At 35.3% G+C, this 15,487-nt stretch overlaps 1 protein-coding gene across 1 annotated transcript in view; it reads left to right on the top strand.

Annotated features, from left to right (window-relative positions):
- Positions 1–15,487, top strand: part of LanB2 (laminin subunit gamma-1) — a 403,913-nt gene that overhangs the window by 103,063 nt on the left and 285,363 nt on the right. The window contains exons 7-8 of the mRNA XM_090405827.1: positions 5,021–5,128; positions 5,429–5,565. Of these exons, the coding sequence (XP_090261953.1) occupies positions 5,021–5,128; positions 5,429–5,565 (245 nt within the window). The remainder of the gene's footprint in view (positions 1–5,020; positions 5,129–5,428; positions 5,566–15,487) is intronic.

Consider the following 15,487-nt stretch of genomic DNA (forward strand, 5'->3'; position numbering starts at 1 on the left):
CCATTTTTTATAAATGTTTGGTTGATGATTTTGTATTCCTGGTTTAGAGCCTGTTCATCAGAACAAATAGTTAGAGCTCTGTGTTTAAGGATGCTTATGACACCTAGTTTTTGTGTTGGGTGGTGGTATGAATTTTTGTGTATGTATTGGCCTGTGTGTGTGTAGGTTTGCGGTAAACTGAGAAGGAGAGACAGCCAGAGGAAAGACGTGTGAAGCGTGACAGGTTAACAACACATTAGTGTTGTTAAATATCTTTTGGTCAGTTCCCATGCAGCATTTATCTCCCTCTCACTTTAACACCTTATTCCATACCATAGTTCCAAGCTGTCTTCTAAGTTTTTCTTAATCACCAGCCTTGTAATTCCACATATATCCTTTCCTCATAGATGTCTTCTGTGGCTAGCCACAACCCAGGTGATCACTTTATGATCGCTTTCACCGACTAGAGGGAAGTGCAAAACCCCACTCACAGTCACATCCTCTATTGAAATGATCAGATCTAACTCTCGATCCTCGTGTGCTGTGCTTCACATACTGCATAACATAGTTTTCTCTCAAGAAATTCATTTTCCTTATAACCAAATGCTCTCTCTTCATTCTCATCTATACTTCCATAATTGAAATCACTCATAATAATTACCCTTCCCTTGTTCACTAATCCAAGTTACTTATACATTTATTCATCACCCCTCTCCACATTCCCTAGCCTATAGCAGCATCTAACTAAATATCTCTTCCTGTCAGCCTCCACCTCACGTGATACTGACTCAAAACCATTGCTACTATTTACATCTCACATATCAACTTTGTACTATCATCTGCCATCATCAATAGCACCCCTCCCCTCCCCCTCTTTGTTTTTCTATCCTCATAACATCATACCCTTTCCAATATAAACTCAATTAATGAAGTGCCTGGTATTAGTAAATAAACAGCAATTCACTTTTAGGTCTATAACCAGTCTTGCCCATGCTCTTGTAGGCTCTGTTTTCCCCCATACCTAACCATTCCGAATTGCCTTTATCACCACTTACCCTATCTATCTCATCAGTCTCAACTACACCCCCATACATTCCAGGACATTCCATTCCCATACTGACCATCCTCATATATACATTCACTACTACTACTACTCCCAACATCCACTTTCATACCGTGTCTCCCTGTTCATCCTGATTCCCTCTGTCTATTTTTCATTCTTGTTCACTCATTACCTCTCACACTATTCTTAATTACAACCACTTAAGTCTCACCAGTTCCTCTCTCCTGATCTTTTGCTTCACCTCTTACTTCCTCTGTTATCTTTCTCGCATCACTCATTGCTCCTCCTTGCAGCAACAGTCTCTTGACTCACACCAAACCCATTTAAATGGATATGCAGAGAGTTCATCAAAAAACAGTTAATTGAAAGACAATTCATCGAATTAATCAAATGAACAATTCGTCAAACGGCAGTTTGTCGAAAATGCAATTCTTAGAAAAAACAATTCACTGAAAATTTTAACTTTTCGAAAATGTTATGATAAAAGTGATCCATTTAGAACAAATACTGAACTGTGCAGAGTGAGATAGCAATGCTACTTTAATAGGGAATAATTATAGAATAATATAGTTTCTTATTGTCTTTCTTGTCCGATAACTGTTTCATGTCTGTTCATGGAACTGATTTGCTTGTTTTTGGGAGGAAAAGCCCAGCCTACGCAGGTCCATTATTATTATTATTATTATTGTTACTAGTAGTAATATGCGACTTCAATACAGCAATTATTATTTGATGAATTTTACTCAGATTCGCTATTTGAAACTTTTACAAGAAAATGTCGAACTGTTCCAGTTTTCAGTTCAGCTATATTTGGGGCAACAAAGAAATTACGTGTCCAAATTATGTATTACAATAACTCTCTGACTTAGCGGAATTAGGAGAAGTTGTCGGTACAAGAAGCTGCCTGATCAGTTTTTGTTCTAAATGGATCACTTTTATTATAACATTTTTGAAAAAAGTTTTGAAATGATATTAGCAATTCCGCTTTGGCTGGATCGATTTAATGAAATTTTAGTTAAAATTTTCGGTTTTCAATGAATTGCATTTTCAACGAATTTCATTCGATGAATTGTTCATTTGATGAATTGCCTTTAGATTAACTGTTTTTTTGATGAATTTTCATGGAATCATTTAAATGCAACCTGTCACTTGTACATTTCCATCTGCCTCCTCAAATGCATCCCACACATTTACAAACTCCATTCCCTTCTCTTCACACAGTTCTGTCAACATACCTTGGCAACAAACGACTATCTTTCCAACTATATTCTTACTTTCACTCTCCTCAACAACCTCCAAGATATCCATCTTCACATTCTTTTTATGTCCAACCAAGTCATTTGTTCCAACAACCACCAACTCTCTTGCTCATCTACTTCTTATATCTGATGCATCAATTATCTCACCAATTCTCCTTCCTGGAAAACACACCATATGGAATCTCCATACATCACTATTCTCAAGTCATTCATTATTACCTATTTTTCTCTGCTTTCCTTCATCCTAACCTTTTGCACTCATCCATTCTTATTCACCAAACTTCTCATCTCACTGCACATATTTTACATTCCACTTCACTTCTTATTATGATCAGCTTATTTTTCAAGTCTTGCATCCTGTCAATTACACTATATGTCAGTTTATCATTTGTTTCTTTGATTTATTCATTCCAATCTTCCTTCACTTCCACAGCATCACTTGCTTTCATTTCTTCAGCTGTACTTTTTTTTGCTTCCATTCTGTGATTTATAGTCATTTGCCACTGCAATTATGCTCGCTTCTATTCCATGATTCATAGTTGCTCCTGCAATTACACACTCTTTTATTTTATCAGCCAATTTTGCATTTATTGATAATTTGTAGTCCAACAGAATATCATACTTTCGACTTATCCATACCCTCTTTCATCTTCTGTTCATTCTTTCCACAAACACACTCTCCAAATTCCACCACATATACATGTTACATTCATGAGATCTTTATTATAGGAGATCTTGATTAATAATTGGAATATTTATTACATGCAGAAAATTTTCTATAGCATAGAAATAGCAAAGATTTGTTTGACTACATATATATTTGATCACATACAAGTTGAATGCTATAAAAACAGAAAAGCAGTACTAAATTTTGGTTTTCTTTGAATCAAATTAGCATGGAAAATTATGTAATGCTGTTTGAAAGTAATACTTTTTGGTAGTAATGAGGCATAATATTTTGATATAAGATAATTATTAGAACAAGATGGCGAATTGAAGTATTGACTCTCTCCAATTCTTTTTTTTTTAATTTTTTTATGTATTCTGGTTCTGCTTCTGAAGAAATCAGAATATACATATAGTAAATCAAAATATGCTTATCTATTTGTTGATGAAATTCTTGCTCCAAAAAGAAAAAATGAACACCTTACACCTGAACATCAAAATAGTTTTCTTAAACTGCCACTAAATCAACAGAGTATTTTTCAGAGGGCATCATTTAAGAACAGTTTTCATGTCCTAAAAGACTTGCAAAGGAGATTATTTGAAAATGTTCCTAACTTAATCATTAAACAGCAGATAATGTAGTTACAGGAATAGAATGTGAGGAGTATGATATTTTCAAGAGATGAAGAGAATAGAGCAGAAGTAGTGTATGAATTGCAGCCAAAAAGATTAGGAGGTCAACAGGAAGACAGCGATGTGGGAAGTAGTTAATTTGAGTTAGTCTGGTGTGAGATAGAGGATAATAGGACAAAATATATTTTGTCCACTATAGGCCAAGGAAGATGTGGAAGACATCTCAGGAAGGGTTATAAAGATATTGGAAAAGTAGGTTAGACAGAATTGAGAAATTGGCAAATTAGCATGATGAATGCAGGTGAGTAATTATGGCAGATTTGAACTATGGGGACATACATGGGAAAAAGGAAAGATCATATGGCAAGAAGGTAATGGAATTTTTTCATCTACTAAGAAACAGTTACTTGAAACATCAACATCATGTAATGGAGGGGACCCTGGATTTAAGTGTGCTAGATCTGGTCATAAGATCAGAAAATCTAGTCAGTAATTTAGGAGACTGCTTGTAAAGCCATAAAATCTGCAAGGGGAAGCAATGTATGGGAGATTGTCAAGGGATAACTGAAGGAAACAATATGAGACTCTATACCAAGATCTGGAGGATTAATCAGGTAGGAGTTAGAAAGAAAGAAAATGTTGTGGAAATTATATAAGGAAAATGATTGTCAGCACTCTTAAGCAGTAATGTACAGGCATGAAAGGTTATCAGCATTGTGATGAAGACAAAATCAAATAATGAGAAGAAATTAGCTGATCAGGCCAAAAGAAATCTTTATTCTTTTGCTGTGTGGCAAGTAAAAGATAGAAGAATGACTATAGATGAAAACTAACAAGTGCTGGTGGTAACAAGTGGACAGAAGCAGACAAAAATAGTTGAGTAACCTAGTGACCACTTTGCAAAGGTCTCTCATCCAAATGAAGATGTTACTGTGTTGTATATGATAGGAACCGATATGAGAACAAAGGTTGATGAATTCAAAGTACTTAGGATATTGTAGAACTCAGTGCAAATACAGCCATAGGATTAGGTGAGATATCAATTCTCACATTATGAGAATGTGCAAAGAATGGATAAAAATTTTCATTCATAAATTGTGTGTATTCTGATGGCCAATTTGCCTGTATGCAGAATGAAAACCCAAGTTTCTGGGAGAAAAGCCCTTATGAGATCGGCTAACTCACGTTTAATTGAAAAAGCTCATATAAAGATTCCTCATCACAATGAAGAGAATCAAACTTAGGTCTTTTTCAGTTAAAGGGAGCAATGTTCTGTCATTCTTCCAATTGTGCTGTGGAGGTGCTTATATATTTATATACCTATGTGTGTGCGTTTCTTCAGAGTGTTATCTGTTCTTTACAGCATTAATACTTTATTTTTGTTTAATGTATTAAATAAACTGCATATTTTATATTTTAGGCCTTGTGGTTGTAATGTTGCTGGAAGTGTTAATAACAATCCCACCTGTGACACAGTAACTGGAATATGCCGTTGTAAGGAAAATGCTGAAGGACAACGATGCGATAGGCAAGCCTTCAGTTTTTTACTATTCTTTAATTTTTATTCTTAAGCTCTTTTATTATTTTTTATTATAAGAATATTTATTTATATTTAAGCAATTTCATATTCTTTGTAAATAATGTATTTTATTGGTAAAAGCAGAATATTTTTTTAGTTTTTCCTTCCATTTTATTTGAGAACTTGAATTAATATATAGCATACTGATTAGGCCTCAATCTGACTATTGCTCTCTTCTAATGTGTCCTTGTTCTTTGGTACTGTGTTACATAATCTTTCTCATCAACTTAAAATCTTGATATCTTACAGGTGCAAACCAGGATATTTTGATTTACAGAAACACAATGAATTTGGGTGTCTTCCCTGTTTCTGTTATGGCCATTCTTCTGTATGTCGGAGTGCTCCAGGATATACTACTGTCAGTATTGATAGTACTTTTACAAGAGGTATATTTACTTTCCTTTGTTATTATTTTTTTAATTTTGAATATTTTAGAAAGATGGAAGAGAAATTATTTTATTTGAAACTTTTAGAGTAATTATGTTTTGATGATTCTATTACGGGTTGCTAAAATCAGATTTAACCTTAAGATAAATAGTTGAGAAACCTTGAGAATATAATAAGATCTGTATTTAAGTTTTATAGATCTGGAAAAGGCATACGATGCTGAGAGAAAAGATGTTCAAATAACAGATAACTCAAAATGCCCCATTAATATAGTATAAATGGGATATTAAATTAAGCAATATTGAGTTGTAAGTGAGCATTTAGAATTGAAGAAAGTAAGGAAGATAATTTGATGTTATATCAGGTGTGAGACAAGGATGTGCATTATCTTCACTGGTGTTAATCATCTATATGGATCAGGTTATGAAGGAAAGTGGCATTAAACCTGATTTCAAAATTGAAGATGTTAATCTTAGTTCTTTACTTTATACAGTTGACATTATACTTCTAAATAAGTCCAGTACAAGTCTGCAGGATTCCCTGACTAAACTGAATAAGTGATGTCATAAATTTGCTATGAAAATTAGCAATAAAAAAGACAAGGAGAATTAAAATAGGCACAAACATTAAATTTCAACTGCTTCCTGAATGGAGGATCTATGGAACAAGTTAAAACATTTCAGCTATTTAGGCATAATTTTTAATGAAAATGACAAATTAAATATGGAAATAGACAAAATGGAGGGGAGGAGAATTAACACAGCTGGCATGGTTGGAAGTGAATTGAATAAAGTTATATGGAATAAGAGAGAAATTAGTCAAAACACTAAACTAGATGTATACAAGACAGTGTTCGAACCAATTTTAATTTACGGATCTGAGAACTGGTTTTGCTATACAACACTTGATTAAAGAGAGACCACAGATAAGAGAGTTCTGAGGAAGATTAGGGAGTGACCTGGTGGCATCAATGGCAGTTTCACATTTAAAATGAGGATATTAGGAAAGAACTTAATATTTAGTATTCAGGAATGTGTTAGCAGAGCTAATCTCAGGTGGTATGGTGACTTGAACAGAATGGGAGAGGAAATGTTAGCAAAACAAATGTTTTTTGTCTGAATGGCAGGAAAAAACTCAGAGGAAGACCAAGATCTAAGTGGATTGATACAGTAAGAAGTGCATTATAAGAGAGAAATAAAAGATCTTATAATATTGTAGTTTTGACAGATAAGATTAATTTGGAGGAAAATTGTCAATAGGATGTTATTAATGATCATCATCATCATGCGTATCCAGGATTTAGGCCTAGCATGGCCTGTTCTGGCCTTAGAAGTCATCGTTGAATCGTTTAAGAGGACGTCCTAGCTTTCTTTTTCCTAATGGCTTGTACTTTAAGGCTTGTTTTGGTTAGTAATGATATAATTTTTTTTGTTAGTACTATTATAACTATTTAAGAAGAATCTTACAACAGTAAAAGTCCAAAAGGATGGAAAGAAGGTATAATCATTCCACTTCACAAAGGTGATGATAAGGCCTAGTCTACAAATTATAGGCTGATCTGTATATATTTGGAGTTGTGGTTAAGGTGTTGGGGAGGTTGGTGAAAGCTAGAATACAGAAGTGGGTTGATATCAGCAGTATTCTCTATAATTGTCAGTATGGGTATGTTAAAAGGCGGTCATGTTTTACCAACTTACTTATATACTATAATAAGGTGATGAGTGTATTGCACAAGGAAGATGAATATATAGTGATATATGCTTCAATTATACCAAGGCTTTAGATAGATTGCTACAGAACAGGTTGCTAAGTAAATTGTAGCAGAAGGAATTGGATGCTAGATTAGTGAGTTGGGTAGGTGATCAGATAGGTATTAGCAAGTTGTGTATTAGGGTGCGATATCCCAGAAGAGGAAAGTGACTAGTGGTGTGCCACAAGGAGATCTGTTTTGGAGCTCTCATTGTTTAACTTACATATTATATTGGGATGAATTTAATTGGAGATATGCAACTGTTTGCAGTTGATGCAAAATTGGGGAGAATGATGAGGATTCAGGCAGATGGGTTGTACAAGAGGACTTGAATACACTGCATGAGTTGGGAGGTGACTGTCAGTTCAATGTTGCAAAGTGTATGGGTCTGGAATTTGGTAGGCTACAGTGAGCTGCAAAGTAATATGCTTGGTTAGGGAAATTTTGAAGGAGGTTTAGGAGAGAAGAGACCTAGGATTGTTAGTGGTCGTGGAGGATAAGGACCTAAGGTTCAGATCCTTATTGCACAAGTTGAGAAGTCATCACATCAGAATATGACCATAACATGCAGAAATAAAATGGTTATGGTTCTGTGGTTACAAATCTGTGCAAAATAATCCAGATGAAGCTTGATCAAGGCCTCATCGGTTCCATGTGTGGGATTGCAGGTAAGGATTAAGACAAACATTTATTGACGTTTTTTTTTTTGAATAGTTGGAGATTGTTGTTTGGGAATACTTAATATGGCTGGCTGTTCCAGAGGAAAGAGATGGAGTAAAAGAGGAAGAGAGAAAGAAGCAGGTTTGGTGTATTTGCAGTTACATAGTAAAGGATGCTGGACAGCTGCTGCTCTTGTATTAACATCTTCTTCTTCTTTGGTGCATCAATCCGAAAATTGGTAAAATATAGCAGCACATCACAACACAACATATGCAGTAGAAAATGCAGATATGGTGGTTGCCAGTTCAGTGGAACAATGCGTTATAGAATAGATACAGTGCTGAAACATTCATCTGTGAGATAGAGGTTGAAGTGAAGATGATTGTCTATGAGCTGAATTGCTCTCTTCTGGACAGTGTCACCACTGCAAACATGTGATCAATATTCTGAACATGACACAGTTGGGACTTGAACAAAGAGAATGCCTCGTTGTTTGGATACCGAGGAAGTTATTGATGCAATGTGTTTATGCTAGGAGAGGCAGAGGTTAATGCCAGTTGTTGCTGTTGTTAGATCAGAGCTTTCTGCCCAAACTAAGATGTCTTTTGCAAGAGAAAAGGCAAGACTGTGTTTTGGTGAATTGAAGGATGATATGTAGATCAATATTTAAGGCACAGGATGATCTTGAATCTTGGGATGCCAGAGTGCTGCATGGTTTATCAAATGAGCAGAATGAAATAAGAGTACTGTTGTCTTCAGAGTATTGGATAGGATTAGAGGTGATTGAGAGAGGTAATTTATGTACAAGAGAAAGAGAGTAGGTGATGACAACCTCAAGGCAGTCCAACATTTGTAGAGGAATGCTGAAGAGATGGAGCCATGTACCATGATTTGCTGAGAATGACAAGAGAGAAGCTGGCTACTCAGTTACAGAGGGTGTCAGGGAGACAAAAGGATGAAAATTTGTTGAGCAGGCCTTGATGCCAGATACAGCTGAAAGCTTTGGAAATGTCAAGAGCAACAACACAACCTTTCCATGGCATGTGCCCAGTGGTGGGTGAGAGGTCAGTTGTAGATATTGAATGGTGGGATTGGTATTGGTGGTCACTGATTAATTGGTGTATCTCTAAGTAGCAGAGAAGTTGTCTACTGATGACTTTCTCCATTATTTTGGAGAGGACTCCAAAATAATGAGATGTTGAGATGTTGATGATTGGTCAGTAGTTTGACAGTAGACATGTCTCAGGAATTTCATTATATTGAGAATATCATATCAGGATAAACATATTAGAAATTTGATGATGATTCTGTTACTTAGTAGGATCAGAAAAGAAGTTTTCTTTTACAGTGAAAATTTGTTGAAAATTGTTCAAATGTTCATTTTCAAACTAGATTTCAAACATTCCATATGTTGCTGGAGTCTGTGGACTGAAGTAGAAATTAGTCAAGTGGGACAATTTCAGTCAGTCACTGAATTAAAAAAAAACCTTTCAGTTTATAAAAAGTAATTTAAAAAATTCTGATTAGAGGTCACTTCAGGTTTTAGTCCTGACTGGAAGGACATTGACTGTATGAAATGCAGAAAGCCGACCAGGCTTTTGACATGGTGTTTAGTAGTTCTCACCTTTACATTAGGTATTAGGTATCTGCTTGAATACTGAATTAACATGGGTAGACCAGAATTTGGGACCTTAGATAATTTGGGACCAGAATTTGGGACCAACTTGTATTATATATCAGCTGAAACTACATGTATGTTATATAAATGATACAATGCATGCAGGTATCATGCCATTTGGACATTACCTGTTTTTAAGTCCATGCAGCTTTCATCAGGGAACTAGAGTGAATGTTAAAAGGTAAACTACTGGAACAACTTCCATTATAAAATAATTAAAAATAGGAACCATAAATATTTCAAACATCAGTGGGAAAGAAATGGAACTGGCAGAAAAATTACCGAAATATCATGTAACATAATCGCTGTTACCAGGATAAGGAAGACAAAATTAGGAGGCAGTCTTCTAAATAATAAATATAAGAGATAACAGGAAGGGTTATTAGTAATAGTGCAGATATGGTAGTCCTGCAAGAGGATTTGAATAAGCTAGACAGATGGGCAAATGAATGGGGGTCGGTTTAATGCTGCAAAATGTAAGGTCTTGAGGTTTGAGACACATCGATGGGACGCTGCATACTCTATTGGAAGAGCTATACTGGAGGAAGTAGGGGGGGGACAAGAGATCTGGGGTTGATGATTGATAGAAACCTGAAATTCAAGGGACATATTGCAAAGGTGGTGAAGGTAACACAGAGGATTGCTGCAATAATGAGAAGGACTCTGACCTGCAGAGATAAAAGAGTTATCATTCCATTGTATAAGACCCTAATCAGACCACACTTAGACTATTGTTCTCAGATTTGGTCCCCAGGATTTGAAGGGGATAAATTAACTGTGGAAAGGGTACAAAGGACAGATAACAAAGAGTTGCAGGATTGTACAATGTTAGTTATGAGGATCGGCTGAAGGAATGTGAACTGTAGAGTTTGGTGGATAGAAGAAGGAGAGGTGATATGATTGAGACTTTAAAACTGTTGAGAGGTGGTTACAGGGTTGACACTGGGGAGTTCTTTTGTTTGTTTGAACAGCGGGAAGGAGTGATGACAAGGGGCCATCCCTGGAAGTTACGAAAGGAAACTGTGAGCAAGAGGGTGAGGGTGGTTGAATCATGGAATGCATTGGCTGATAGAGTGGTGAGAGCGAGAATGGTCAATGAGTTTAAGGAGTGGTATGATAAACTGTGTTTCCTAGGAGGGACCTCCCATGATGAGTCCTTTGACTCCTTGGAGGCCTGAGTAATAATAATAATAACAGATATCTTCAAACACTAAATAACTGAAAGTACACTTCTTGAATGGGAGAGAATTTCAAGTAAAGTGAGATAGACAAAATTTAAAACAAAAAATGGACATTGATATGCATTTGTGTCTGTGGTCTCACTTTATGAAGCATTTGATGAGCAACCTCAGCAAAGGAAGAAATGAATCCCTTAAAAAAGTTATGGGAATTTTTTTATGCAAATTCCAACCACAAATAGCTGTAAACTTATAGCATATTAGTATTAGTATTGCAGGTAGGTTAAGGGCTAGATAATCTGAAAATATTTCTCTAGGGACCAAACATTAAAAATTTTCAAGCCACTTCAGGTCTCTAATTAGTAAGGTTTCATGTAGTCTCTTATTTGACGACAGAATTTATCTACAAGCTAAAAATATTCATGAACATCTGTTCTTACAGTGATATTCAAATCCACAGCCTGTTGATTGGAGAGTGAATATGCTATCTACCTAGCCAACCAGGCTGGTCTATTTCTAGAGAAGGTCAAGACTAATAGTAATGATAAGCACCTGGTATCTTTCTGCTCAGGATATGGACCAGTCATTAATAACACCATGTTCCCACATGAAAATTTTCATAAAATTTGGTGGGAGAAAAGACGCTCTGTCTTCTTAGTTACATTATTTTTGATAGCAATGTCTAAGATAAAAGGGTATACATAGAAGTTTAAATAGAAAGAGATTGCTGCCAAGCAGGATAAAAATGAATGTCACATTTGGAAGAAAAATATGTTCTGAGTTCTGAAAAGAATAAAAGTTGAACAACTTATACAAATATTATTGGTAAAAAAAACAAGACCAAAAGAGAGTTTGACAACAAGAATCGCCATCAAAATTATCAGGATGCCGATGATGGTGATTCAAAAGGTGTTCAGGCTACTATGACAGTGTTGCATGAATAAGTTTTTATCATTAATAACTTCCTATCAACCATTTTCCTCCAAATTAGTATATTACTTGTCAGCACTTCAATATTGTTGTATCTAACATTTTATTCTTTTAAGGCACTTCTCACTGAAATACTCCAACTAGACCTTGGTCTTACTCTGGGTCTTTTTTCTGTCATCTTGGCATCAAACACATATTTTGCTAACTTTTCTTCTCCCATTCAGTTTAAGTGACATTAGCTCTGTGCACATATTCTTGAATGCAAACAATGTCAAATTCTTTCCTAATATCTTCATTTTTAATATTATTCTGCCATTGATGCCATCTGTTCACTTTCCTAATCTTTATCAGAATTCTGGTCTCTGATCTTTGATTAAGTGCTTTATTTCTAACCCAATTCTCTCAGATCCATAACTTAGAATTTGTTTGAACATCATCATCTTATATACTGCTAGTTTAGTGTTTTGGCTAATTTCTCTCATTCCATATAAATTTATTCAACTGTCTCCCAGCCATACCAGCTTTGCTTATTCTGTTGACTATCGCTAAATTTGATTTTCCATCTTCACTAAAAACTGTGTCTAAATAGCTCAAATATTTTTCTTCTTCTGTAGACTCTTCATTCAGAATGCAGGTGAAGATTTCTCTGTTCTTGCCTATTTTCATAGTTTTAGTCTTTTATTGCTGATTTTCATTCCAAATTTGTTACGACTGTTATTCAATTTAGTTAGAGAATCCTGTAGACTTTCACTGGATGTATTTAGGAGTACAGCATATCTGATTTTAATATATGGTTTAATGCTACTTTCTTTCATAATGCGATCCATATAGATGATGAATAAGAGTGGAGATAATGTGCATCCTTGTTTTACCCTTGATTTACATCAAACCATCTTCCTGTATTTCTTTCAATTCTAATTTGACTTACAATTAGAATTGAAAGAAATAAAGACTATGTATTGCTCTGTATAATGTTCCATTTACCTCATATAATTGCAGTAATTTGAATGCTTTTCTCTGGGTACCTTGTCATATGCCTTTTTCAGATCTACAAAACGTGAGTACAGATCTTTGTCATATTTCCATGATTTCTCAACTATTTGTTTTAAAATAAGAATCAAACATTTGAAACTGACCGAAAAAGTCTGAATAAAAACTGATTCAGTCAGAGAAGCATATAGGAAAGCATATATGCATAGATAGAAAGATAAAAACTTAAGGTGCTTAAGGGTCAGAACTGGATAACCATGTAGTCTTTTGAGGAATGTAGAGAACCAACCAACCAACCAACCAACCAGGACTTCTCATGGTGCTACCTGTTTGGGTATCTGCCTGGATCCGGAACGAATGAGGATGGTCTGACAGGTTGGGATTTAGCCGACCAAATTGCATTCTTATTGGTTTAAACCAAATGCAAAGTGATGGTACAATATGAGAGCATTTCATGCCTACTGGAACATTTCCCTGTTAAACGAGGCCACCATTATTTTTGACAGTGAACCAGAGTGAATAGTGAAAAGTCAGCAACTGCTGGAACAAATCTCAACTCATCAGCAGCAGAGTTCAAGATTGGCACCATCAATAGAAGAAGCATGAACAGAAGAGAAATGGAATTAGCAGAAAAATTGCCAGATCAACATGATAGATGTTACTGAAACAAAGAAGACAAAAACATGTGAGATCTTTCTAAGCAACAAATGCAATATGGTATATTCAGGCAATAATAGTCAGAGAAAAAAATCAGTAGGTGTAGCATATTTACGACTAAATATGAGGATAATCTTCTTGAATGGCAGGCAATAACAAGGTAGAGTGATGTGGGCAAATATCAGAGTGGAGAACTGGAGAATGAGACTTACTTGTGTCCCACAGAAGTTCTATTAAGGAAGAAGTGGAAGAATTTTTTGAGGCATTAGAGAAGGCAGCAGGCACAATGAAAGAGGAAAAGCTGATCCTTCTTGGAGATCTAAATATTAGACTAGCAGTGATTACCAGACATATCGAAATGTTTTGGAAAAATCAGCCTAGTTATTGCTAACCATCATCCAACATAAAAATGTGCAAATTCACATAGAGAGAGGACAAAGAAAGGTTGTGAGTATCAAATTTTCACTTTAATAGTGAAAATCTATTCAAAACCCTACAGTTGTATGGTAAATGGGACATTATTTTAAGCTATACTTAGTCTATATTTGAGTTGTAAATCATCAGAATTGAAGTAGGTACAGGAAGTTGTTTAATGTTAAAAGTTTATTTTTCACTTAGTTAGAGTATAATAAAATTAGTTTAATCCTTTATCCAAGTGTGAGCAAACAAAGTTTGCACCTGAAAGTATCTTCAGGACTGGGGTAAGGTGGTACAACACCTTACTGTACCACCTTACCCCAGTCCTGAAGATACTTTCAGGTGCAAACTTTGTTTGCTCACACTTGGATAAAGGATTAAACTAATTTTATTGTTTAATGTTAAATTAGGTGTGGGACAAGGATATACATTATCTCCACTGTTGTTCGTCATCTAATGGTCACATTGTGAAGGAAAGTGTCATTGAACTTGATATCAAAATTGGAGATTGTTACACCCTGATAACTTAAGAATGTGAAAATTATCATGATGTAACAAGAGAAGAAATAAAAACCCTGTATAGATAACTAAGTAAGCAAGCTTGTTCCTAAGCAGATATCGTTAAGAGCCTTTGAAAGTAACGAATACAGAAAAATTAAAAGAAAGAAAAATATGCTTGCATCCAGGTGAAAATTATAGCTGAAATTGTTTGTTGAACTAAATAAAAAAAAAGGAAGGGAATTTTATTACAGTTGTGATATGATAAAATAAGGTTAAGTAAAGCAAAGAAGGTTAGTCATAGGATTTTGTATGTGAGAGGCTAGTTTTTACACTTGAAATAAGAGATTAAAGATTCGAGTTAATTCTTAGAAAATTTTGGAAAGGGGATTAATTTAGTATAGATGACATAGAGGTTAGCTTAAACAAAAACTAAAGCTCAAGGTCATAATTCCCGAATTGAGACTTTGTCACGTGTCAGTCGCGTGCACACAGACCGCATGATGTTTTGGCAGAAAAACGCCACTCTAATTGGTCAGTGAAATCAACTCCAGTAAGGGGGGAAAGAAAAGAAACGAAATTGAAGAAGGTGCCAGTAGGGGTCATCATATAAAAGGGTTAGGAACCCCCCCACGAGACTTTTTTCCTCAGAGTTTTCTTCACGAGTCTTCGTATAGGTCTCACGTGGTTTTCCTGAGTGACTGGTTTTCTCCATCCGACACAATAAGGAAACAAAGTGTGCAGGATTTCGATTCCGTGTTCCTATTGTAAGAAATGAGGGACGCCGTTTAATTAAAAAGAAAGAAGATAATGTCATTGTGTTTCATCATCCAGTAATCGTAACGAGAGAAGGAAAAATCTATAAAGAAGTCAGTGCTCACATGGTGAGTTTCACAGAAACAGAAATAGAAATAGATTATCCTATGTATGTCCTTAATTGAAGCATGTAAGGTAAAGATTGTGAAAGCCCATCTTAGTGCCAAAAGAACTTAGAAGTGATAAGTTATAGAAGAGTTCGTCCTAAGAAGGTACAATCGGAAAAGGGTAGAGACCAGTGTAGAAGACCCAAGTCAAAAGGTACTGTAAAAACTTGTGTCAATTCAAATCATATGTAACTGTAATCATTGCTCAATTACTGAACAGTTGAAGGGATTAATGAGAAT

This window comes from Typopeltis vanoorti, chromosome 15 (assembly GCF_054136105.1).
Source record: "Typopeltis vanoorti isolate ZY-2024b chromosome 15, IOZ_Tvanoo_1.0, whole genome shotgun sequence".
Classification (NCBI taxonomy): domain Eukaryota; kingdom Metazoa; phylum Arthropoda; class Arachnida; order Uropygi; family Thelyphonidae; genus Typopeltis; species Typopeltis vanoorti.